The sequence below is a fragment of the Chelonia mydas genome, chromosome 15 (genome assembly GCF_015237465.2).
Source record: "Chelonia mydas isolate rCheMyd1 chromosome 15, rCheMyd1.pri.v2, whole genome shotgun sequence".
Classification (NCBI taxonomy): domain Eukaryota; kingdom Metazoa; phylum Chordata; order Testudines; family Cheloniidae; genus Chelonia; species Chelonia mydas.
The window spans coordinates 14,431,735-14,457,470 of record NC_057856.1 but is presented as its reverse complement, the minus strand read 5'-3'; the positions used below and the strand labels follow the sequence as shown (position 1 = coordinate 14,457,470).

Genomic DNA, 25,736 nt, shown 5'->3' with positions numbered 1-25,736 from the left:
CTCAGGTAGGAGAGGTTGAGCTCAAGATTAACTAACCAGTTTTTTCTTATTAATTCCTCTGACCTCCCAGAAAGCAAGCAGATCCTTTGTGTGACTTCAAGCTCCCAGCTTCATAGAGTGGATCAGAGCACCTTAACGCTCTGGCTTCCAGCTCCCTCCAAATTGAATTTGGAAACAGTTAAGTCTCCTGATAACTGATTAACGCAACATGCATCTGTGTGCAGCCATGAAGACACCTTGCAAACTTCTGTTTGGGCTGTACAGCACCCATTTGTAACCTTCCTACATGGCAGTTAGGAATGTATCTATATCTTTATGCTAACTTGTGCTCTATAGATAGCATTATATGCTTCCAAGATAAAGATATACATTAACGTCACTGATTTGCTCTCTTGCTGCTTGGGAAAGCGGAAGGGGAAGCCTGTCCAACTGCCGGGGAAGGGTTAACCATACTTTGCTCAGTAGTGATACCTAATGGGGGTGATCTCTAAGGGTAGCTCTTTCTCCTAAAGGGCTGCCAAGCACTGGAAAAGGCTGGCCAAACCTGGAGTTTTAGAAGTTTCTGAGAATGGCAGTTGGGGGCAAAACAGTCTCTTGGGTTGGGCTATGGCCAGCTCCTGCCAGCAGAAACCAGCCTTTTACCAACGGAGTGATTTGCACTTGTTTATGTTACTACTGACTTCTACTTACTTAGGTGACAGAAGCTACTCTGGGAAAAGGAGTAACCTCCCTGATCACTTTATATCTACCTGCCAAATTGTAGCATGTTATTAAGAGCAGGTCACTATGTGAGATCAGTCTCTCCCATATTGCTTATAAACTAGGCTTAATGAGTCAGAGGGTGAATAAAAAGATACTGTTCTGTTCCAATAGATGTATACAAATATATTGGAACAGTATACACATAAGGTGAAATTCTGGCCCCATCAAAATCAATGGCAAAACTTCTATTGACTTCAGTGGGGCCAGGATTTCACCTGCTCTTATGAACCAAAGAGACAGTCCTGTATTCACTGGCCCTTAACTCTAAACAAATTATTAACAGACTAATCCCCAACAGGTCACACAAGCCCTCAGGCATTTAAACTGTTAAGAAACAGAGCTCAGGAATGACCTTAGTGTGGGTTCTGGAAGGTGCTGTATAAAAAGCATAGTTATTTTTCTTTTTTTAGACAGCACCCGTAGCGTGAGGCATCTTGTGAAACAAAGGCAAAGACTGGGTTTCTGCCTCAAGGAGCACGCAGTCTGATTACAGATGTGATGCAAGGAGTGACAGTAACAAACCAAAGGAGTAGGATGGAGTGAAGAAAGAGAACAAACACAGAAAGCTTCATTAGAAAGGAGTTAAGGCTGAAAGTGGGTTTGCATGGACGGACTGTGCTATTCTGCAAACCGCTATTACTTTCCTTACAAATATGCCACATCTTTAAAACTCCCAAACATCAGGCTGCCAGGTAGTGAACTTTGAAGTCAATTTTTAGATATTATAATTTTAAAATGCCTTTTCTGATCCCCCCCCCCCCCCCAACATCTTAGAGAAACCCAAAGCAGGGCTGAGACATGGCATGCAAAGTTTCAAGACAATGGTTTATTTTGGCAGAGTGGGGGGTCAGTTTGAATAATTACGCTTAAAAGGGAAACTAGCTTCTGCTTAAATATTAGGTGGTTACTGCTTCTCTATATCAGGATCACATGGTTACTCATTTATAATGTGCACACATCTTAATGGAAAGAATTAATTCATAATAACCTGCTGAAACTAAAACTCACTCTCCTCTCCCAGCTTTATAGGTTTGCAATTTGTGATACTGCAGGAAGTATGGCTGCAACCAGGCATTCCAGCCTCCTTCCTTACCAGCTTTACTAATTTCCAAGATGCTCTGAATTGCATAATTAGTTTCCTGTATATTTTCCTCTTTTCTTCCTCCTGGATAGGCTTTGACACCTGGGATGAACTGTCACCGCAGGTATGACAAAACAAACTGATTTATATGATTTTGCTCTAAAATGTAATGCTTTTTGTAATGATTGAGTCTACACATACTGTGAAACTAATGCATTACGTGGCAGTGTTGGATACTTGATTGCAGTAATAATTATTAGCATGATTTCTGCGATGCTGAAAAATTATCTTGGGGAGTTGGCAGTATAAGCAGAGGCATGTGAGAACATGGAGTCATTCACTCCCATATTGTAGCTCAGACAGCATGGTGATGGTGTCCCTAGGAATACCTTAGAGAGGTTAGACAGTAATAATATTGTTGCCAATTGGCCAAGTGATAGTCAATTTCAGGGCGTAGCAGCAAGTCAGTTTCCACTGAGAGAGAAATTTGGATTGTGGAATCAGGTATCTTTCCTGTGATTGATTTATTTACAACATATTCATAAGTGATCATAAAGACTGGACAGGAAAATCCTCAAACCTCAGGTCAGTCACCACTAGCCAGGAACAGCTGCTTCCATCTCTGTTGATCCACCTCGGAAAACTGTGTTCTGCTCTAACCGTCCTGGAACACTCCATTGCCCTACCATGACCAGACCCCTGCTTGCTCTATCTGGGTGCACCTTAGTCCAATGCCTTAGCACCAAACTTTTCCATAACAATATTTAGCATGTACACTGTGTCATGAAACCAGCCCTTTACAAAAGTGGGAATTCTTGTTTCCATTTTGCTGACTGAGAAACTGAGGCCCAGAGGGGTAATGCTGACTTGCCCAAAGTCACATGGTAAGTCACTGGTAGAGTGGAGAATAAAAACCAGATCTCTTGACTCCTGGCCTGGTGCCCTATTCCTCGGCCTCTCTACTGCCAAGTCTGGCTTGAGATTATTGGCGAGGAAGGTTGAAATGTTGCTGCTGCCTGTACTTTTCTATTCTCTAGAAAGAACTTAAATCTCAATGATTGTCAGGTTTGTACCTTTCATCGTCACTAACATGGGGACAGACTGTGATTCCCTTACTCAAAGTGATTCACTGTTTATTCCATAAGGACTACAGATGGCTTGTAGTGTAAGGTAGTGTTCACTGCGAGTGATGGTACCACAAGCTGGCCCCTATCTGGAGTTAACATTTCATTGAATTCAATTATTTTTTAAAAATACAATCTTTTGCATGAAAAAAGCCATACAAGGTGGGACCTTGCTTTCAGATGTGTATTCTTCCAGCACTGGGGGCTTCTGAACAGCTGACTGTGCTCTGTGTCTTCAGTGCAATTTGTGATTGTCAGTGTTTACATACAAAGGTAATTCAGGGGATATTTGATCAGTAAACTGCAGCACGCTGTATTGCAGCAGCTTTAACTCTTTGGTGGATACTGGAACCACTGTGCAGGGGAGACCTTGCAGAGAGTGTAAATGCCTTCCGTAGATAGCACCTCAGCAGGAATTGCCTGCATGCTGCTGCACAGGGGGAAATTGGGGTTGGCTGCGTGAGGGGCAAGGCTGGAGCGCTAGTCTGGAGGATCTGCTGCTACCCGTACCACAACAGATCTTTCTAGGTATTCATGACTTGTACTATGACATAGTAACAAAGCTAGGCACTCAGATACCATGGGGATGAGCATGACATAAATGCCTAGATAGAGAGATGAGTTAGACTGTAAGCTCTTACAGGAAGTCTTGGTGTTGTGTTTGGATAGTGCCTAGCCCAAAGGGGACCTGATCGGGACTACTAGGTGATACCACAATACAAATAATAATGAGTCCTTCTCCATGGCTGATGGAGAAGACTACGTCCCTCTTTTGGGCCCAGGGAGTTCCCCAGCACTCCGATGTACTTGGGCTGGATTTGGACCTACAGAAGGGTTACTGAGGGACTAACTATGAAATGATTGTTTACCACCTCAAAGCTTACTTCACTAAGTCACTGATCTAATAGAACCTATATTAAAAATCATAGTGAAAAAGAAACTACATGCTCCCCAGCTGATTTTAAATCAGATAGCTACTAGCTACAAGTCTTATTAGCAGATTTTTAGTTTTAGAGCGACTTTCATTGTCCTGAGAGAGATGAGGTGCTGTCTCTCTAACATCCTGGGACTGACACAGCTGCATTTCATTGTCCTTTTAATTTTTAAATGCTGTTGTGTACAAAGCATCCCATTTGAGACGTTTGGGAGGCGGGGTCTGCGCACCACTTCAAAGACCATTCATTTAAAATATAAGGGGGAGGACAAGGTTGGCTCTAGTACTGGTGATAGCCAATCAAATATTTGCACTCAGTGTAGATTGAGGGCATGGCTACACTTGCAGATGTAGAGCGCTTTGAGTTAAACCAGCCTTCAGAGAGCACAGTAGGGAAAGCGCTGCAGTCTGTCCACACTGACAGCTTCAAGTGCACTGGCGTCGCCACATTTGCGGCACTTGCAGCGGCATTGGAAGCGGTGCATTGTGGGCAGCTATCCCAGCATGCAAGTGACTGCAGTGTGCTTTCAAATGGGGGGGGGGGTGGAGTGTGACAGGGAGTGTGTTGTGTGTATGTGGGGGGAGAGAGAGTGGGTTTTTGGGGGGGGCTGAGAGCATATCAGCATGCTGTCTCATAAGTTCATACAGCAGCAGACCCCCTCCCCCCCCTCTCTCTCTCTCTCACACACAGGATTCCACAGTAATGGTTGCTTTGTCTCGGAGCAGATAAGCAGCCGGCTGTCAGAAACGGAGCTTTCAAAGGGCATATCCGCATTCCTGCAGCGATTTCAAAACAATGAGAAGAGTGGCCACTTGACTTATGGGGATTATGGGAAGTTTCCGAAGGCTGATCAGAGCGCAGTAATGCAACACCTCGTCCACATTGATGCCCGGGCGTTTCAGCCAAGGCGAAACAAGCATTAATCTTCTTGCTGAGGTGGAGTACCAGCAGCGCTGTAGCCGCAGAGTCAGAGTGCTCTAGGTGCCTTGCCAGGGTGGACGGGGAGTGAGCTCGTGCGCCCGGGGCTCCTTTATCGCACTGTAACTCGCAAGGGTAGCCAAGCCCTCAATCTTGGATTCTTAATGTGATGAAGGCAGCCAGGATATAGGTAATAATATAGGTTTCAGAGTAACAGCCGTGTTAGTCTGTATTTGCAAAAAGAAAAGGAGAACTTGTGGCACCTTAGAGACTCACGAAAGCTTATGCTCAAATAAATTGGTTAGTCTCTAAGGTGCCACAAGTACTCCTTTTCTTTTTGGTAATAATATACACGCACTTGATGGACGCAAGTCTCAGTCATGCATCTGGACTGATACTGCAAATGGTGCTGTCCCATCTATTCCCCAGTCCTCTCCCTGTTTGCAGCATTAATTGACAGAGCCCCCCCAGGCTGAAAACTAGCGTCAGCTCCTGGTCAGTTTCCTAGGTTGTGTCCACAGCAGACTTCTTTCCCCTAAGCTTCCCCCCTGTTGCAATGCCACCAGAGGTAGCAATGGCTGGAGCTCTGGTGAAGACAGAGAGTCCTGCAGCCCCCCCCCCGGCTTTTAACCCCTGGGCCCCCTCACGCTGGTCAACGCCGCCCCCCACGCGCCCAGAGCCGCTCGCCTCACCTTAGTCAGGCGGCGCATCGGCCGATCCCCACCCGGAAGCCCCGCCCCCCGGCGCTGATTGGCTGTCGGTCTTTGTTGTGGGGAGGAGGAGGTGTGTGTGTGGGGGGCGCCGCCGCCATCTTGAGCGGAGCCGGAGCCAGGCGAGCGGCCCTCGGCGCACGGAGCCTGTTACTGACCTTCCGGCCGCCCCCGCCAGCCAGCCTCCTGCCTCCTCCCGGCCGGGGCGCCAGGCCGAGCCGCCGCAGCCACAGCGGGAGCCGCCGGCTTCCAGCGGGGGCGGGCTCGGTGCGGACGGGGGCCCGAGCGGCCCGGCGGCGGCGGCTCCTCCTCCTCCCGCCTCCTTCCCCCGGGTTTATGGTGCTGCGCTGGGGGAGGATGAACGGAGGATAAATGGTGCCCAAAGCGGACAGCGGCACCTTCCTCCTCCTCTTCCTCCTGGTGCTGAGCATCACCGAGCCGCTGCGGCCAGGTACGGGGGCCGCGAGGGGCCCGGCGGGGGGCGGGGCCCGCGGGGGGCCCCAGGCGCGGGGCGAGGGGAAAGGTGCGCGTGAGTGGCCCGTAACTGGAGCAGGGAGCAAGGCGCCGGGAGGATCATGGTGATGCAACAGGGCCACCAGTGGAAGAAGAGGGCCGGGGAGCGGGCTGTGCGGTGGGGTGGGCTGGCCCTGCCTCCAGAGCGAGTCAGGGTTTTTTTTTGGGGGGGGGGTCACGTTTCTCCTTCTCAGTGGATGCATTGGGGGGGGGTGGTCCTTGTAATGGTCTGCTTGGGGGGAGGCGGGGAGGAGTAGCATTGCACACGGGGATGCTTCATGTGTCGTCTTTTAGGTGAGGACTCTGCTGCTCAACGTTTGTTTGCAGGTTGCGCTCGTAAATTGTGTTTCTACTACCGTTTCCAGGAAGGGGGACTATGTAGCTGGCCTGCTTCTGCCCCCTCACCGCATTCAGGAGCGGTTTGCTCCCCTCGTTCCCTTATCCCATACAGAACTTCATGTTGTAGTGGACCTTCATTAGCAGCTGGGAGTTGGATTGTGTTGTTTTACAAAGTGATTGGTTGTCGTAGCAAATATTTCGGAGAATATTTAAGTGATTTTTCAAGTTGGTAGTGTTCTCGGTGGTCTGAACATTTTGTACGTACTGTAGTTACAAGTACAGATGACTAAAAAGCCCTAGTTGGGTAGTAACAGATCAGTTTGTATATTGCATTTGTTTTGTCAGAGGAATTTGGGCTTTGCATGTAGATGTAGGAAAACGTATTGGGAAGTTTTGTTTTAATGAGCAAGAATTTTGTTCTAGCTGAAAATCATCTCCTGTCTCATAAGACGAAGCATGCTTTTATAGAAAACTGAATATTGTTGAGATTGTTTTAGAGGAATTTTAGAGGAATACATTTGGGTCAAAACTAGTTTTTATTGTATGTGGGTTGCTAATGTGGCCAAGAATTGAGAAAAGTTCATTTTACCTCTATCTTGGGGCCTTGGAGCTGATCTGAAATTCAAGTTCATAATGGAAGAACCCTTGGTGTGTTAAATTGTGCATGCAGATGATACAGCAGTCTTCACTGCTAACTCTTTAGTAGATGATGTTGGCTGTGATTGAACAAGGGGAAACTTCAGTCACTCAGTTTATGTTGGTGGGTCTTCTTGATGAGATTGGCATTATGTGGATTGGGAGTTAAAAATTTATAACCTTGGAAAACTTCAGTAGCAAATATGTAACTTTAGTGTTGAAAGATCTCCATGCGCTACTGCAGTGTGATTCAAAGTTTCCACGCTTTCCTTTCCTATCAGAGTCCCTAAATTCCATTTGATTACTTAAAGGATTCTCTCTTCCTTGACCCCTCAATCCCCATTCCCTGGTTTCCCAGTTCTGTTTGGGTAGTGGTTGTATTAAAAATGAGGTCAGTGGCTTTTTTTAAATGAAATTTGGTCAGCTGGGGAAGCTAATGATCCAACCAGTGGACCAAATTCAGTGACAAGTCCTGGTCATGTGCCACCTGAGGCACGTTACGCATACGCTAAGAAGTGACTCATTAAAATGTTAGCCAAGATATGGAAATTTGAAAGGTCATTACTGTTCACTTCTTGTAGCTGCTGTTTATCTAAAAGTACAGTCCATTTGTATTCTTATTCATGGGTGTCATGGCAGAGCTCCCTCCCCTCTCAGCAAATATTGACACTAGAGAGGAGCTGTAGCAAGGCATAGGTTGAGCCAGGACCCTACTGTTTAGCATTAAGTTAATTCTTGAATGTGGTTGGCCATTTTTGAACTGAGATAAAAAGGGTAAAGTTCTAGTCCTAACTTTGAATCTTCTTGGTTTTGCTTGTTTGGATCATAACTTCAACTTTCAGGCAAATTGTTTTATGAAACAGTGACGTTGGGAGACCTCCTTATGAGACAGTATTTCCCAAACACAGTTAAAACGTGGCTGGATCAAATAGTGTTGTCAGTCCCACCAACACAGTTCAGTGCCATGTTGTAACTGGGTTCTTCTGTTGAGATTGGTTTTATAGTGTAGTAGGAGCTTATGCTTTAAATAGTAAAAATAACAGAAATCTTGTATTAACATTTCTGTAGTCATAAGTTTTCTGCATAGGAGAATATGCTGTTTTAAAACTAACAAATTAGTTGACAGATGATTTGATTTATATCCAGTCTTTTTACTAAGTGTAGTCAGCAGAATTTCTAATTACAAATACTCTATAGAGATTCAGACTTTCTACATACTCTTGCAGGTTGTGAAATTTGACCCTAAACACCGATGGAGTGAGCGTCTGATTATTGTAGTCTTTTAGAAATTCGTGAAACGGAGTGATCCATATTGGATAAGACCATTGGTCCATCTAGTATGACATCACACCTCTGTCAGTGGCCAATCCCTCATGTTTCTTAGGAAGTTACGACCTTCACTGCGGTATGTTGCACTGTTGCAAGCCACTTCTTACATTGATGCAGTATGTCTACTTCAGGGAGTTTGTGCTGGTGTAGCTACTCTAGTGAAAACATCCCCCGTGTAGACAAACCTTAACTCCCCTTGTCTCCTCTTCAGGTCAAATAACCCTACCTTTTGAAGGTGATAACACAAAGGTTCTCCTGTATCAGAGTTGGGCAAACTATGGTCCGCGGGACCCTCTTGCCCGGCCCCTGAGCTCCTGACCCGGGAGGCTAGCTCCCGCCCCCGCTGTTCCCCCCTCCCCCGCAGCCTCAGCGTGCCATGCTTCTGGTGTAGTGTATTAAACTGCTCCGCGTAAGAATGGTAGCAGTTAAGGAGAGCAATTTACCGCACTACACTGGCGCAATGCTCTGGGCGGCACGGCTGTAGCACTGCCAGCCACTGGTGCTCTGTGCTGCATGGTGAGAGGGCAGGGAGCAGGGGGGGTTGGATAGAGGGCAGGGGAGTTTGGGGTGGTGGGCAGGAGTGTGGATGGGGTCAGGGTGGTCAGAGGGTGGGGAATGGGGGGGCAGTTTGAATGGGGCGGTGGGGGGCAGTCAGGGGCAGGGGTTCTGGGGGGCGATCAGGGGACAAGGAGCTGGGGTATGTGTGGATGGGGCAGAGGTTCGGGTGGGGGTGTGGGTTGGATGGGGCAGGAGTCCCAGGGGGGCGTCGGGGCAAGAAGCACGGGGGGGGGGGGCGGATGAGGGGGGCACAGCCTCCCCTAACCGGCCCTCCATACAATTTCTGAAACCCAATGTGGCCCTCAGGCCAAAAAGTTTGCCCGCCCCTGTCCTATACCTATAACCATGTACATTTCCCCCTCTCTAGACTCTGATCTGTTGTTTTGAAGTAATCAAAATCAGATACAGTATTCCAGATGGAATGTGCCATTTGTTGTTTGTGGAATTTCTTAATCCGATTGTGAATATACCCAAGCATCCTATTTACTTTGAATACTAATGCTGTGTGGGCAGAAATCTTCATTGAGCTGTCCATGGTGACTCCCACGTCTTTTTCTCAGAAAAGCCCACAATTTCAAAGCCTATCAGTATATACAAGAACTCTAGACTTTTTGCCAGTGTTGTTTTCTTTACACTTAATGTCTTCAAATTACCAGCCACAAATAAAGCTAAAACTGTAGTTGTGTAAATGAAATAATCTTGCTGTATTCCACTTGTATTGGATCTGATAAGTCCAGAGATGCAGACTGGAAAAGACTTGCTCACTGAAGTGAAAAGTGTGTACAAAGTTCACTTCATATTGCCTTACAATCAAAGGAGGCACAGTGCTTTTATTGGAAGTCAATAACAGGCTAGGAGATGCATGTTCTGGGGCTAGACCCAACTATATTGGGGTGGGGTGGCAGTCCTGGAAAGGTTTTGGAACACTGAGGACTATTGATTTAGGAAGATGGCTGCAGCTAATGTAAGGCTGTTCTCCAATAACCAAAAGGGTGGTTACAGACAATCTGAGACTTCCTTCCTTGGGCTGAAGGTGCTGCTTGCATAACTCAGTCCATTCTAATCAAGCAGCTCCGTATGCTATCGTGTTAATTCTAGGCTTGCCTTGTGCCCCTGTTGTTGTTATAGTATATTTTAAAAATAAAGTCTAAAACTTTCCTTATTTTCTCCAAGCCCTGACAAGTGCATAATCTTTTTAGAGCAACCTCACAGAAAATAGTTTGAATGGACCTATATCTTGTAACTGGTGTGTTTGTTTTTAGCAAATTAGTACTAAGAGCAAAGCCAATTAGCATGGTTGATTTTTTTTCTTCTTCTTTCTTCCTAGGAAGAAAAGGAGTACTTGTGGCACCTTAGAGACTAACCAGTTTATTTGAGCATGAGCTTTCGTGAGCCACAGCTCACTTCATCATCCGATGAAGTGAGCTGTGGCTCACGAAAGCTCATGCTCAAATAAACTGGTTAGTCTCTAAGGTGCCACAAGTACTCCTTTTCTTTTTACGAATACAGACTAACACGGCTGTTACTCTGAAACCTTTCTTCCTAGGGTTGTTATAAATGTATTTGTTTTTTAGGCTATTGTGGTCACCCATGCCTTCATCAGGCACTCCTAAAGCACTAGACATTTGGCCTATCCTTAGACACTTGGGAGGTTTTCGAAGGCAAAACGCAGTTGGGTGCCTAACTACCATAAAATTCCATGGGAGTTGGGCACCTAACTGGTCTTTGAGACGCTCAGTTATTTTGCTGTACATTTAAAAAGTGAGATTCTATTTTTTGATCATGAGAATACATTTTAAAAAGTCTAAAATATTAGGTATAAGACACCGATTAAGTATTCAAGGGGCATCGCTTTTTTGCTCTGGACAGTTCTTGCATTATTGGCTGTATATTTTTAAAAGCTGAGGATGTGGACTTTGAAGTATGAAATATCAGAATAGTCCATTTATTAGGGCGGTCAAATGATTAAAAAAAATAGTCGCAATTAATCGCAGTTTTAATCGCTCTGTTAGACAGTAATAGAATACAAATTTTATTAATATTTTTGGACGTTTTTCTGCATTTTCAAATATATTGATTTGAATGTCAACATAATACAAAGTGTATGGTGCTCTCTCTATTTTTGATTACAAATATTTGCACTATAAAAAGATAAGAAATAGTATTTTTGAATTCACCTCATTCAAGTACTGTAGTGCAATTTCTTTATCATGGAAGTACAAGTTATGAATGTAGAATTTATTTTTTACATGACTACACTCAAAAATAGAACAATGTAAAACTTTAGAGCCTACAAGTTGAAGCATGAAGGGGCATACGAATGTTTAGCGTATCTTGTATGTAAATACCTTGCAGTGCCAGCTACAACAGTACCATGCGGATCCCTGTTCTCACTTTCAGGTGATGTAAATAAGAGCGGGCAGCATTATCTCCCATAAATGTAAACAAACATGTTTGTCTTAGCGATTGCCTGAAGAAGAAGTAAGAGTGAGTGGACTTTCTAGAGGAAATAATTTAATAATGTTAAAATCTTGTGTGCCTGAGCTAATTAGCATTAGTTACAAGACTTTCCAGTGCAGGTAATTTAATTAAAACTTGATTTCAATCTTATGGTTAGCTGTGAGATTAAAATTTTGATATGCTTTGATGCAAGGTTACTGCAGGTGGGTGAATGTTCTGCTATGGTTTGCCTTATGCATATGCTGACACATGACATGCATTTAAATCACCAAACGTTTAATTGTCTTCCTCTCCATGTCACAGTACAGTTTTATAGGTCTTAACATCACTTTTATAATTTGACATTTTTGTATTTAATGTACTAATGCTAAAATGTCATAGACATAAAATACAGAATTGATCCCTTTCTTAGATGAAGAAAGCTAATCGCAAAGCATGTTAAAATTGTTTATGAATGATCACTCACTTTTGTTTATTGAATCTGTGTAGAAAAATGCCCTTTTTTGGCTGAATGGTTTTTACCCTTTCTTTTCCAGTTGAATTAAATATGTTCTTCAGATACTAGCCAATCACAAAATCTGCCCGGGGAAGGATTGTTCCTTGGTTTTACTGTCCGTTTTAGGGATGCCTCATTGCCAAAAGCAGCATTTCTCAAACTGGGGGTCCCGTCCCCAAAGGGGGTTACAAGGCTATTTTGGGAGGGTCATGAGATCACAAAAAATATTGCTGGAGGGAGGGAGGTACAGCACAGAGACGATGCGTGGGGGGCTATGCAGGGTCAAGTGCCTCCCCCTGAGATTGGCCTGCTTGTGGGGGAGGGAGAAGTGCTCTGTCCTCCTCCCCCTGCGCTTGTCCCCGGCACACTCAGCCCCTGTCTCTGGCCATGGAGGGGAGGAGGGGGCGGGATCAGTTGCTTCTTATGCTGGCCGCTCCGGGTCGCTGCTCTGTGCAGTGAAGCAGCTGCCTGAGAGAGCCCGGTTGGGGCGGTGGTTACCCTGCCTCCAGCTGGCTGCTGGGGACAGGGGCTGAGCGAGCCAGAGGCCCCCCTCTCCACCAGCACATTTCTGGCCCGCTTGGCCCCTGTCTCTGGCAGATGGGGAGGGGAGGAGGGAGCGGGACGCCACTGGGCTCTCCAAGGCAACTGCCGCGCCGCACAGAGCAGCAACCGGTGATGTAAATAACGTGTAAAAACAGTAACCATGTAACCGATTAAAGTTCTATTGGTTACACAATTAAACATTTACCAGGGAACTAAGGGTGGGGGGTGCTGCAGCATGGGGATCCCCGCCCCGCATCCTGGCAGGCTCAGGGTCCCAGGACGGGCCGCAGGCCTGGGGGCCTGGCTGCTGGCACCCCGGGTGTGGATCCCGACAGTTGGCATGGACGCCAGCAGCCTGGAGGGATCCCGGGATGCCAGGTGGCAGCAGAGCCCTGGCACGGGGCAGTAGCTGGGATTTTGGGTGCGCGGGGATGCCAGGCAGCAGCAGAGCCCCAGGGGCACGGGGCCGACAGCTGGGAGGGACCCTGGATGGAGTTTAACAGTTAACAGAAACTGATAAGCATCAAGCTTATTGGTTAACAGGTTAAACTCTTACATCCTTAGCAGCGACTGGGAGCTGCTGGCTTGAGCCACCTGAGAAGTGGCTCCCTCCCACTCCCCGACTGGTCCTGGTTGCCAGGGATAGTGGCCGAACTTGGGGAGAGGGATGTGGGGAGGTGGCACAGCGGGAGAAGGACAAAGTCCCCGTGCTCCCTGCCGCAGGTAACGTGGGAGCATGGCAGCCCCAGGCTGGGCCCAGGGTTTTTTTGTGTGTGTGTGTGTAGGCTCTGTTGGACGCAGGAGACGCATGGGGGTGGGGGGGTGTCATGTGTCTTTCCTGGTTGTGCCCTCATTTGAGGAGGCATGAGTTGTCTATGGTACAGCAGCTGCTGCTCTCCGGCCACCCAGCTCTGAAGGCAGTGCCACCACCAGCACCAGGGCAGAAGTAAGGGCTGGTCTTTGCTAGGGGGAGATCAATGCTACTGCAGTCAATGCAGGAGGCATCGATTTAGCGGGTCTAGTGAAGACCTGCTAAATCAATGGCAGAGTGCTCTTCGGTCAGCCCTGGTACTCCAGCTCTCCAAGAAGAATAAGGGAAGTCGACTGGAGAGCGTCTCCTGTCAACCCAGCGCAGTGAAGACACCGGGGTAAGTTGACCTACACTGCGTTGACTGCAGCTATGTTGTTCCTTTAGCTGGAGTAGCATAATTTAGGTCAACTTACCCTTGTAGTGCAGTCAAGCCCTAAGGGTGGCAATATCATGAGTGTGCTCCTGTGAGTATGTACAGTAATTTGCTATGGGAGTGGGGGGGCGGCGGTGTTGTCACAGCCTAAAATATTTTCAAAGGGGAATCCAGCAAAAAAAAAAAGTTTGAGAACCCAGGCCTAAAGCTTGAATAGGAGACTAGGTGTCAAGACATGGGTACTCGTTCCTCATTTTGCTACTGATTCACTATGACCTTGGGAAAGTTGCTTACCCTCCCTGTGACTCAGTTTATAGATGAGGAAGCTAAGAGTAGTAATACTCATTCTGCCCTGTCGAGTGATTTTGAGCTCTTTGGAGAAAGGCATTAACTAAATGCATAGTATGACACTGATGGGAAAGCAGAGCTTGAAAAATCCCCAAATATCTGTTAGTCAGAAGGTGGTATTTAATGACCAAATGAGGACATGCAAAATTGGGGTAGAGGTTGGGGGATGAAAAAGGGGGGATCATTCTTGAAGGAAAATCAATGCAAATGAGGCTGCAAAAAAGCCAGCTCTGCCCCTGCATACTGAGGGGTGGCCTGTCTTTTGTATCAGCCTTGGCTATTTAGTTTTTAACTTTGGAGCTCTTCAGGCTCTGCGTGGGAGAGTTTCTTTGTTCCCTCTTCTCTATCTCCTTCTTAGCTTTTCATGCTGATGGAGGTGGGCCTGCTCCATATTTTCCTAGTCTCCCTCATCTTTTTCTTCTGCTTCTCCCTCTTCCAGTCTGTTTTGTATTTGCCTTCCGAGTCACTTTTTGGCACCAGCTTTTCCTTTGGTTTTCTTGTATAACTCTTCCTTGTTTGTTTTTTTTGGATCTGCCTCTTCTCCTTTTGGTGTGATGTGTATAAGGGGTAAGAAATCAGTCAGATCATGTACTGCTGCTTGTGTAGCTGGCAAGTGAAACTGATCCAGTTGAAAATTTTAGCTTGCTGCTCCTGCTAGAGTAGCAAAGGGACAAAATGGAAAAGAAAAATACAAGAACTGTTAATCAGTTTCAGTGCAAAAGTAGCAGTGAAACTGACATACTTCTTATCACTTTCATTCCTCTGCTGTGGTGTCTCAGCAAGAGGAGCAAAGTAAAATTTGCAAGCACTGGTCAGTTTCACTTGGCTGCTGATAGCAAGCAGAACAAGAAAGGAAGATCACAAAAAGAGAATAGTCTCTCATCAGTCCTTTCAAAAATGGGAGAGGAACCCAAAGAGAGAACATCATTGGTTAACAACATGGACATACAAAACAGTCTGAGGGAAGCAGAGTAAAAGTAAATGGAGAAGGTAGGAGGTAAGAAGGTGACAGTCTGAAAGAGGGTTATGAAAGTTCTTTTCTTTCCCAGTAGTCGGGGGGGCAAGGGTAAACCTCAATTCAAGGAATCTTACTAGCTAAGTTTGATATGAAAGATGGAGAAACCCATAGGTAGGGCCCCACTCAGTGTATGGAAAAATATATAGCGTAAGACTTGAATTAGCAAATCGATTTTCGGGAATTAACCTTGTCCTTTTCTTGGTTAGATCTTTATTTGTAATGCAAGAGTTGTAACTAGCTCTAGAATCTGTCTTCATGAGTAATGACTCAGCTTCTGAGCTCTCTTTCTAATATTAAATTAGACAATTTGTTGTAACTTAATCAAAGAAGTTTGTCGTTATCCTGAGAGATGATTATAGCTGACATTTTCTACCAAGTTTATTAATTGTAGCAAAACTTCTGTTTATATTGTATATGGTTATGCTTATCCAATAGAAAATTGTCTACTTCATTTATCTTTTTCTCATTATGGTATACAGAATATAGAAATAGCTCAGTGGCAGGTATAGTGTGGACTAAATAAGTGACTGAAAATTAGTGTTTATAAAGTGAATTGAGTGTTCATGAAAGGTGCAAGATTGACCGCTCCAGAGAAGGAAATATCCTATCCTCTGAAGAAGTAGAGCGTGTGGAGTGGCAGACATAACGCAACACAACTGCTTTGCCAGTGTGCCTCTCTCCTAATCTAGACAGATCACCTCTGCTGGTGAGGTTTGTTGAGATTCAGTGCTAACCATGCTTTGTCCTCTGAGATTGTCTACAAGAGAACCAACTGTAGTGGTAGGTTTTTTAACATGGACACTTATTCACTGGGAAGTGGACTAAGCCCCCGACTAATTTGTGTGTTGGAATAACTACTGGATTATAACTGTGTTGCTAAAAACCTGGGCTGAAGTTTAACCTGCAGCCTAGAAATGGTACGCTCTGTTATCTCCCAAGCCAGCATTTCCGGAGACTTTCTGGGTGATGTTTTAACCTGTTGTCTCTTAACTAAAAAATCAGTCTGCTAACCCTCTATCAGGTAACAGCATTTTAATGATATCTGTGAATCATATGGAACTTTTGAGAAAATGAGCTAGATATTGTAGAACAGGACAGCATACAGGACTCGATGCCTATTAGGACAGGGTTTTTTACTCTGGTCACTGTGACACCCTCCGTTCCATTCAAGTCACAGTTGTCGTGTTTATTGTTTATGGTACTTAAATGAAACATTAATCCATTGCCTAATTAATAGTTTTTTTGAAATTGACTAACTGCTAGGCTTGATCATACAGAAGAACAAAATCAATGAATATGTTCAGTTAATTTTACTGGCATTCATCCCTTCGTAGTTGACCATTTGTAGAGATGGTTGACCATTGCAAAGTGTGTCTAATCAAATATTCAGTCAATACTGATGGAATTAGTCAAAATTTATTCATCAAATGCTATTTGACTCTACTTACTACCTCTCTCACTTCTCTGTGTCTTGGCTTCCTGATTTCAGTCCACTGCTTTTTTTCTTTTCTATAATGGATCACTGTCTCTCTTCTCCTGAGTTGTCTTCTGCTCTCATGTGCGCTACCTGCTTGCCATGGTCAACCATGCCTTTCTATCCATGAGATAGGACTACTCTACGCTACACCTTAAGATAATTTGGGAAGTGAAGCTACTGAAAAATGTATCTACGTTAAGTGATGTTTCTCTTGGCATGCACATCGATTCCATGTTCTGTACTGGCTGACACTGTGGTTTTTGGATGGAGTTTGAGGTGTTCTTTTTGAATTCTGAAGCCCTGAATGTTTTGGGTTTCACCCACCTTAGGGTATGTCCATAAAGTGATTGCGGCTTGTATGGAACATGCCGGACTACTGGTATCTGAGAAGCCATGGTAGCTTGAGTAATTACCAAGCCTTCTGGGCAGGCTTGTACAGCCTTCACTGAAGTCAGGGCGACTGCAGCTTCACTGCTACTAGACATACCCAGAGCTAATCATCTTAAAATGCTAGCTTGGGTATGTCTAGGTGATCTGTAGTCACATCCTCTGATTGCAGTGTAGACATGCCAGTAAAGACTACCTTGCACCTTGAGTGACACCACAGTTGCAGTCATCTGAGGTGCATGAGTTAGAGTTTGGTTTAAATTGGAAGGAGCTATATAGGTGGGTGTTCATGGTAAGGGATACTTGACCCTGGAACTCAGCTCTTCTCCTTGTTCTACCAGAACCTGGATGTGATGACTTCCAGGGCTTAGTGCGAGACACTGCTGTTCTTGCGGACTTTTTAAGGGACTGGAGGGTTTTGAGAATGGTGTTAGGCAGATGGCTAGGATGAGCCTCTGTTGGCATTGAGTCGGTATAGTTCTTTAATCGGTTGTGTTTGGCATCTATACACATGTATAAGATTGACAGTGCATTCTAGAAGAAAAAAATTTTAGGTTTGGATTTCTTCTCATCTAAAATGAATATGCCCTGTCTAGACTAGAGTAAAATGTGTGTTTGCTAACGTGTTCTAGCTAAGATGGTATAATAGTCTAATATAGATAAATTGCACTGTTGCTAACACCTGTTTAGCTGGTTGAGTATAAGGACTTTTAGAACGTGTTGGTTGCAATATTACCTAACAGTACATCATTTTTTTCCTAGTCTAGGATAGGTATTAGCACAACTAAGTTACAGGCAGTTATTTTTGTACTGTGAACAACTTACCCAATGAGATCTTATGACTTTTTTCCTTACCACTGTCATTTAGAGTTGTAAACTGCGTTTGCTCTGTGATCTTTAGGTTATGAGTTTATCTGCTTAGTCGTGCAGGTCTTGGAGAATTATTTGGGCTATATTTCAAAGGTGCTGCTTTGTCACTAAATACAGTAGCAGAACAAAAATGTACTCTGTAATATCAGAGGTTGGAAAATCTTGCTGGAAATGTATAGACGACAAAGGTAGGGGTGCTGCTGCAGCAATACTTAAGACAAGCCTATTTGGGACCCTGGGGTTGTACTCAAGCAGTTACTCCATGCTGCTGTGGTTTCACTTCTATTGTTGTTGAAGCTAACTAGATCAAATCTAGCTCGAATAGGTCTACAGCTGCTGCAGTCACACCTGGGATTGCAGTGTAGGCATACCCAGTGACTCAGTCAGAAGCATTGCCCCCTGCCTCTGCTAGTATCTGGAAAAGAGTAGGATACTAGGATTTCTGTGCTGCCACTTTGATCCGGCTGAGGGGGCTTACACGCTTGTCAGTCTCTGGATAATAGGTGTTTTAATTTGCATCTGCCTAAAGGAGGCAGCTCTTTTTTTCCATATACAGAACCTTCTGGCTGCTTTAAGAGCAGTTATGTCTCCATAATTCCGTCCTTTCCCATAGTCTCTCTTAAGTCTTCCTTCCCTGTGAATGGTTTCAGAGTAGTAGCCGTGTTAGTCTGTATCCGTAAAAAGAAAAGGAGGACTTGTGGCACCTTAGAGACTAACAAATTTATTAGAGCATAAACTTTCGTGAGATACAGCTCACTTCATGGGATGCATACAGTGGAAAATATAGTGGGGAGATTTTATATACACAGAGAACATGAAACAATGGGTGTTACCATACAGACTGTAACAAGAGTGATCAGGAAAGGTGAGCTATTACCAGCAGGTTTCAGAGTAACAGCCGTGTTAGTCTGTATTCGCAAAAAGAAAAGGAGTACTTTGGGCACCTTAGAGACTAATCCATTTATTTGAGCATAAGCTTTCGTGAGCCACAACTCACTTCATCGGATGCACAAAGTGGAAAATACAGTGAGGATGTTTTTATACCCTATACCGGAAACCTACTGACCGCTATTCCTACCTACATGCCTCCAGCTTTCATCCAGACCACACCACACGATCCATTGTCTACAGCCAAGCTTTACGATACAACCGCATTTGCTCCAACCCTTCAGATAGAGACAAACACCTACAAGATCTCTATCAAGCATTCTTACAACTACAATACCCACCTGCTGAAGTGAAGAAACAGATTGACAGAGCCAGAAGAGTACCCAGAAGTCACCTACTACAGGACAGGCCTAACAAAGAAAATAACAGAATGCCACTAGCCGTCACCTTCAGCCCCCAGCTAAAACCCCTCCAACGCATTATTAAGGATCTGCAACCTATCCTGAAGGACGACCCATCACTCTCACAAATCTTGGGAGACAGGCCAGTCCTTGCCTACAGACAGCCCCCCAACCTGAAGCAAATACTCAGCAGCAACCACATACCACACAACAGAACCACTAACCCAGGAACCTATCCTTGCAACAAAGCCCGTTGCCAGCTGTGCCCACATATCTATTCAGGGGACACCATCACAGGGCCTAATAACATCAGCCACACTATCAGAGGCTCGTTCACCTGCACATCTACCAATGTGATATATGCCATCATGTGCCAGCAATGCCCTTTGCCATGTACATTGGTCAAACTGGACAGTCTCTACGTAAAAGAATAAATGGACACAAATCAGATGTCAAGAATTATAACATTCATAAACCAGTCGGAGAACACTTCAATCTCTGTGGTCACGTGATTACAGACATGAAAGTTGCGATATTACAACAGAAAAACTTCAGAAACAGACTCCAACGAGAGATTGCTGAATTGGAATTAATTTGCAAATTGGATACAATTAACTTAGGCTTGAATAGAGACTGGGAGTGGTTGAGTCATTATAAAAGGTAACCTATTTCCCCTTGTTTGTCCCCCCCCCCCCCCCCACGTTCTTGTTAAACCCTGGATTTGTGCTGGAAATGGCCCACCTTGATTATCATACACATTGTAAGGAGAGTGATCACTTTAGATAAGCTATTACCAGCAGGAGAGTGGGGTGGGGGGAGAGAGAACCTTTTGTAGTGATAAACACCCGTTTTTTCATGGTCTGTGTGTATAAAAACATCCTCGCTGTGTTTTCAACTTTGTGCATCCGATGAAGTGAGCTGTGGCTCACGAAAGCTTATGCTCAAATAAATTGGTTAGTCTCTAAGGTGCCACAAGTACTCCTTTTCTTATTACCAGCAGGAGAGCTGTGCGGGGGAGGGATGGGGGGGGACCTTTTGTAGTGATAATCAAAGTGGGCTATTTCCAGCAGTTTACAAGAACAGTAGGAGGGGAAATAAACATGGGGAAATAGTTTTACTTTGTGTAATGACACATCCACTCCCAGTCTTTATTCTAGCCTAAGTTAATTGTATCCAGTTTGCAAATTAATTCCAATTCAGCAGTCTCTCGTTGGAGTCTGTTTTTGAAGTTTTTTTTGTTGAATTGCCAATTTTTTGGTCTGTAATCGAGTGACCAAAGAGATTGAAGTGTTCTCCGACTGGTTTTTGAATGTTATAATTCTTGACATCTGATTTGTGTCCATTTATTCTTTTACATAGAGACTGTCCAGTTTGGCCAATGTACAAACTTTTTTTTTTTTCATGGACTACTTGAAAATTGCTGAGGGTCTTGGCGGACCACTTAACGATCTTTCCAAATGTTGTTTGTACCATTAGCTAACTATTGTAAAGCACTTTGGATAAAAGCGCTATATAAAAAAACCCTTAATAATTAACTTTTTTTGTTCTACAAATAAAAGCACACAACTCATATTTTAATATCAGTAGTCTTACCTTTCTAATGCGATGGATGTGCACTCCCCTGCTGCAGCAGCCCATGAGCTGGGGCTGGGAAGGAAGGGAGTCCCTCCCCTCCACAGAGCTGAGGTTGGGAAGGAGGGCCATCTTTCCCTGGCAGCCAGAGCCTGCTTGGCTCCACTAATTAGGTGGATGGCCCTTCATTATCTTGTGTGTGGCCACCCAGGCATGCATCTTAGAGGGAACTATCCGCGGGCCACCCGAATGGAGCTTTTCTGCGGACCACAGTTTGAGAACCTCTGCTTTAAAGAAATGGATAGCTTAAATCCCTGAGCAGGGAAAAGTTTCTGCATGCTACTGACAGTTGAATGGAGGTGCGGACCCCTTTGGAAATCTTAGACACAGTCAGTGGAACCCCAGGGGTCTGCAGACCACAGGTTGAAAGCCACTGTTTTAGATGTAGGTTTAATACTGTTTGGGATTTTGTATGAGGTATTCTTACAACTTACACCTGTTCAGTATTAGAATGTCCTTTTGGCTTTGGAAGTTGGGACTAGTTTTAGTGGTTTAAACTACTGATGATTCCATAGAGTAGGTTTGAAATCCGTGATTTCACTTGTCATTAGACTTCTGGGCTAGCTCATGCCCTGACTTAGGGCCTAACCTTATATTCTTGAGCAGTCCTGTTGAATTCATTTGGGCTTCTCACATGCTTTAAGTCTAGACATGTGCTCCAATACTTACTAAAGGCTTTTTAATTTTCTCCTGTCTTTTTTTTCCTGCAGACTAGAAACATCTCTTCCCTTGGGGAAGCAAATGGGTTTGCTCACCAGTGTTCCTAATAAACTCTGAAAGTGTTTAATATTGTATGATTACTAAGAGTTAGCTTGGGCTGCTTTGGTAGTTCACTTGGTGGAATTTTTTAAATCATGTCTCATTTGAATGTAGTCCGTATTTCCTTCATCTCTGATTTTTACACACATGCTATTCATCTAATATTTTGGAATTGAATTTTCCATTTCTTCAGAGACAATTTTGCAAAGATCTGTACCAGGGGTGGGAAAACTTTTTTTGGCCTGAGGGCCACATCGGGTTTCCAAAATTGTATGGAGGGCTGGTTAGGGGAGGCTGTGTCTCCCCAAGCAGCCAGGTGTGGCCCGGCCCCCACCCCATCCACTGCTCCCTGCTGCCCCATCGAACCCCTCCTCTCATTCCTGACTTGCCCCCTGGGACTCCTGCACCATCCAACCACCCCTTCTCCCTGTCCCCTGACTGCCCCCGGAACCCCTGCCCGATCCAACCCCCCTCTCCTTCCTGATGTGGCCCGCGGGCCATAGTTTGCCCACCTCTGATCTATACAGTACTATTGCTTTTTTCTGACTAGTTATTGTATTCTGCTGTGGAGTCCCTATGCTTCTGTTGGAGTTATTCTTTACCTAGCAAAAATGACTAAGTACCATCAGCTTTCGGTTATAGCTAGTTATAGGAACAAGTTTGGCTGCATCTGAAGTGCACTGGATTGACCCTTAGAATAGAATTGAGTGGTTAGGGGAAAAAATGGCTATCCTACAGTGCATATATCTTCTACATATGTCAATTCTGAACATACTGCAATCAGTCAGTAAAATAGGATGTTTTGGTGCCCTCTGATGAGTAATCTGTAGCTCTCCACTTTCTCTGGTTGTCTTTCAGAGGTGTTTGCAACAAACCGCTTTTGTGGAAAACATTGTCAGAAATTGGGGAAAAATTAATGTCCCTGTGCCCAAATGATCCCTGTTTGTCATGCTCGGGGCTGATGGTACCAACATAGGGCCCAGAGTAACCTTGAGGGGACCAGGTTAGTGGAGAGCTAGTGTTTAGTTTGTCCCAAAGGTGCAAATAGTTCCTCCAAATTTAAGAGGCAGAGCTGAGAGTCTGGCCCCAAAAGTTTCTTCGTTCTTTGCCTGTCTGTTCTGAATGACCCCTTCCTACTGGAAACAATTAAAAAAAAGATCTAAAAGTGTGTGTGTGTATGTTGATCTAAGACTTTATAGCACTCGGGTATATGGTGTATCATTCTTTAAAGGGAAATTACCAGAGGGCTGCAAGACAATTCTGCCTATTTATTACTAGTGCATTTTTGAAATGGAGTATACTGAACCCAATCTGTAAGGGTGGATTGATTTAAATTGCTGACTTTAATCATGATTTAAATAATCAATTTTAATCTTGTTATGCACTTTTACATTTTAGGTATTTTCATAATGAAAGATTGATTCTCATGGTTGGTAATCATTAAAATATTTGCCTCCCTCCCCCAAAAAAGCCTTTACACTAAATTTGGTACTTTTTGCTGACCAAGAGGATATACTATATATACACACTTATTTCAGCAATTATATAGCTTGTTTTTCTAATGTTAGGAGATGGTGAATGACATATTTCTTTGCTAGATTAATTTTTTTACTCATGATTTGTGTCAGCCACCTGCACTCGAATAGAAATTGGAATTCAATAAAAAATGCACACAAACATCATGTTAGAATGGTTTTTTAAAATCTACCTTAAATGTGCTAGCTACATTTTAAAAAAAAAGTAAGTTTATCAAAATGTTTTGTATTTAAAGTGATTTTTTTTTAAGCAGAGGAAGTGTAATCCGTAGTTAATGAATTGAACTGATTTTTTCTGATCACCATGTTCAAGATTTTTAGAACTAGTAGAGCTTGTAGTCTCGTATCTCTTCTGCCAGAGATAGTGTTTATAATTAGTAAAATAATGAATTATTAGAAAGTATACACTCCCTTGACTGGCTGGCAAACAAGTCCTACGAGCCATGGGTGTGATTACCTACCTTTTCCCCAAATAAAGCTATCTCCAAGCAAACATTCTTTTCTAGCAGTTCCCCATGGCACCTGTACAATGGAAGGGGGAAGATGATCTGGAGTTAAGTACTTATTCACTAAAGAGCAGATAGTGCTCCTGCCATTCAAACAACTTAAAATACATATGAACTAAACTGGAAAATACAAGTAACTGATTCTGGTTAGCTCAATGTGTGTTCTTGAGAATTGTGATTAAGGACGTGACTTTTTAATGTTCAGGCTTCCATCTAGTAAGAATAATGTGGGGAAAATGTCCTACAAAGTGCAGAAGGGTCAAATCAGACGATACAAAAGGCCTCTTGGGGCCCAAAATACTGTATTTGTAACTGAGGAAAGGTATTAATTTACTGTATGAAATTTGTGAAACTGTACCACGTTTTGGATTAAACAAAATTATCTTTTTATTGTCCATGAATTCCAAGAACTTGCTAATGTGGAACTGTGACCCCGTTCCTGCTACAAGTTCTTTCCTCTCACATAAAGACCTAGAGTTTGAGAAATGAGATGCTGGTGATTAGATTACATAAACTGGATCCTAAATTTTCTACTGTGCGTCGTTGACTTGAAAAGTAGTACTTGGTTGAAGGAGAGAAAAATTTCCTACCATCTTGTGTAAATTATATTGTTTAAACTTACTGACAGTGTTATCCTTTATTTCTGGTGTGTGTTCAATTACATTTCCAACTGTTTTGTAAGTTTTCTTTTAAATTTCAAATTACAGGTTCACGACTAACTCTGGCAAGACTTCTTTCAGGTGAGTGTCTCATCTGGACAGATTATATTACTTAATACATTGACTCAACAGGCTGTCTCTTCTTGGACTCATTAGGCTTTTGAAGTTTAATATTGGGTTCCATGTTTTCCTTTTATAACTGACTTGAAAACTAAATCAATATTCCAAATTCATTTTTTCCCACTTCCTGTCTACCTCACCCCTCTTGCTTACCCCATTGGTCATCTCACAGCTATTGATAAGCTGTTGCCATTCCAGAAAATGTACTACCACAGCTGAGGAACATTGATATTGTCTAAAGGACAGAGTTTGTTCTATTTAGAAGTATGCTGATGAATTGAAAAGCCATAGTGGTGATTGATAAGGAGGAAATGTGGCTTTGTAGTGAGTATGGAACTGGTAGCCAGGACTCATTGGTTCTGTTTCCAGCTGTTGCTGACTTGAACTCTGACCTTGGTGTTACCAGATTTGTCCATTATTTTGGAGTATGCTCATTTATTAGGGGCAAAGAGTCCTGTGGCACCTTATAGACTGACAGACGTATTGGAGAATAGGCTTTTATGGGTGAATATAGCCAATGAAGTGGGTATTCACCCACAAAAGCTTATGCTCCAATACGTCTGTTAGTCTATAAGGTGCCACAGGACTCTGCCGCTTTTACAGATCCAGACTAACACGGCTACCCCTCTGATCATTTATTAGGGTTACTCTTCTGTGTTGGAGGTTGTTTCTGTAATTCTGTCAGTATACTGCTTGTGTCACTTGTGTTCTCATACAGAGCTCTACTTCTCCCTTCTGCAAGTTCCCTCCCAGTGGAGCTATCCTGCAGGACCTAGGTTCCCCAGGGCTGGGTTCTGCCAGCCCCGGAATCAGACGAACACACACACACATTAACAGAGCGCATCTGAGAGGATTGGGTTAATAGCACTCCCAAGCTGACCCCTTCTATGCAGGCTGGGTCGAGCAGCACTTTCAGTCTGGCCCCCTTCTATGCCCCTGGACTCAGCAGGCTGGGTCGAGCAGCACTTCGACGCTGCCGCCCTCGTGCCCCAGGTTCAGCGCGTCCCTATCCCCACTTTCGCGTAACAATTGTTCTGGTAGTAACCCACTTGATGAGCAAACCCCATAGGATTTTTGGGCTCTGCAGAGATCTTTAACTTAGGTACGAGGAGCGTTGCTGCAGAGTGAATGAGGAAGCCAAAAAACACCTTCAGGGGAGAAGGAGGGGGAGAGAGAAGCAACCAGCTTAACCATGAAAGTTATTTATTGCCAGGTAATAACCATACAAGGGGAGTCAAACAAACACAACAGTTAAATTTAAGTTAGATTTAATATTATGATTATAAAAGTCAGGTTTAGAAAACTCAGTTGTAACTGATCTCACAGGTCTGGGTCAGAAGGCTATACCTAGAGAAAGAGAGAGAGAGCTGGGTTCTCACCACTCCGTGAAGCTTGAATCGATCAGGGGTCCCAGATGGTGGTGGTAGCTGAGGGTCCGGAGTGCTGGAGACAGGCAGCGCCCACAGCATGGTCAGTCAGGAGAAGATGAAGTCGTACTATGGAACTGCAGATTTTGGATCCAGGCATCAGAGCACTTACTTGAGCGTG

The 25,736-nt window shown here is 44.2% G+C and overlaps 1 protein-coding gene across 4 annotated transcripts in view; it reads left to right on the top strand.

Annotated features, from left to right (window-relative positions):
• The first annotated feature begins 5,604 nt into the window (after nt 1–5,604).
• Nucleotides 5,605–25,736, top strand: part of DGCR2 (DiGeorge syndrome critical region gene 2) — a 67,251-nt gene continuing 47,119 nt past the window's right edge. Inside the window, exons 1-2 of one of the 4 annotated variants that reach the window (XM_037878494.2) lie at nt 5,605–5,981; nt 24,117–24,149. In XM_037878494.2, the coding sequence (XP_037734422.1) occupies nt 5,903–5,981; nt 24,117–24,149 (112 nt within the window). In that variant the 5' untranslated portion in view covers nt 5,605–5,902. The remainder of the gene's footprint in view (nt 5,982–24,116; nt 24,150–25,736) is intronic. The other 3 variants (XM_037878493.2, XM_037878496.2, XM_037878495.2) reach the window with 3 other exon arrangements.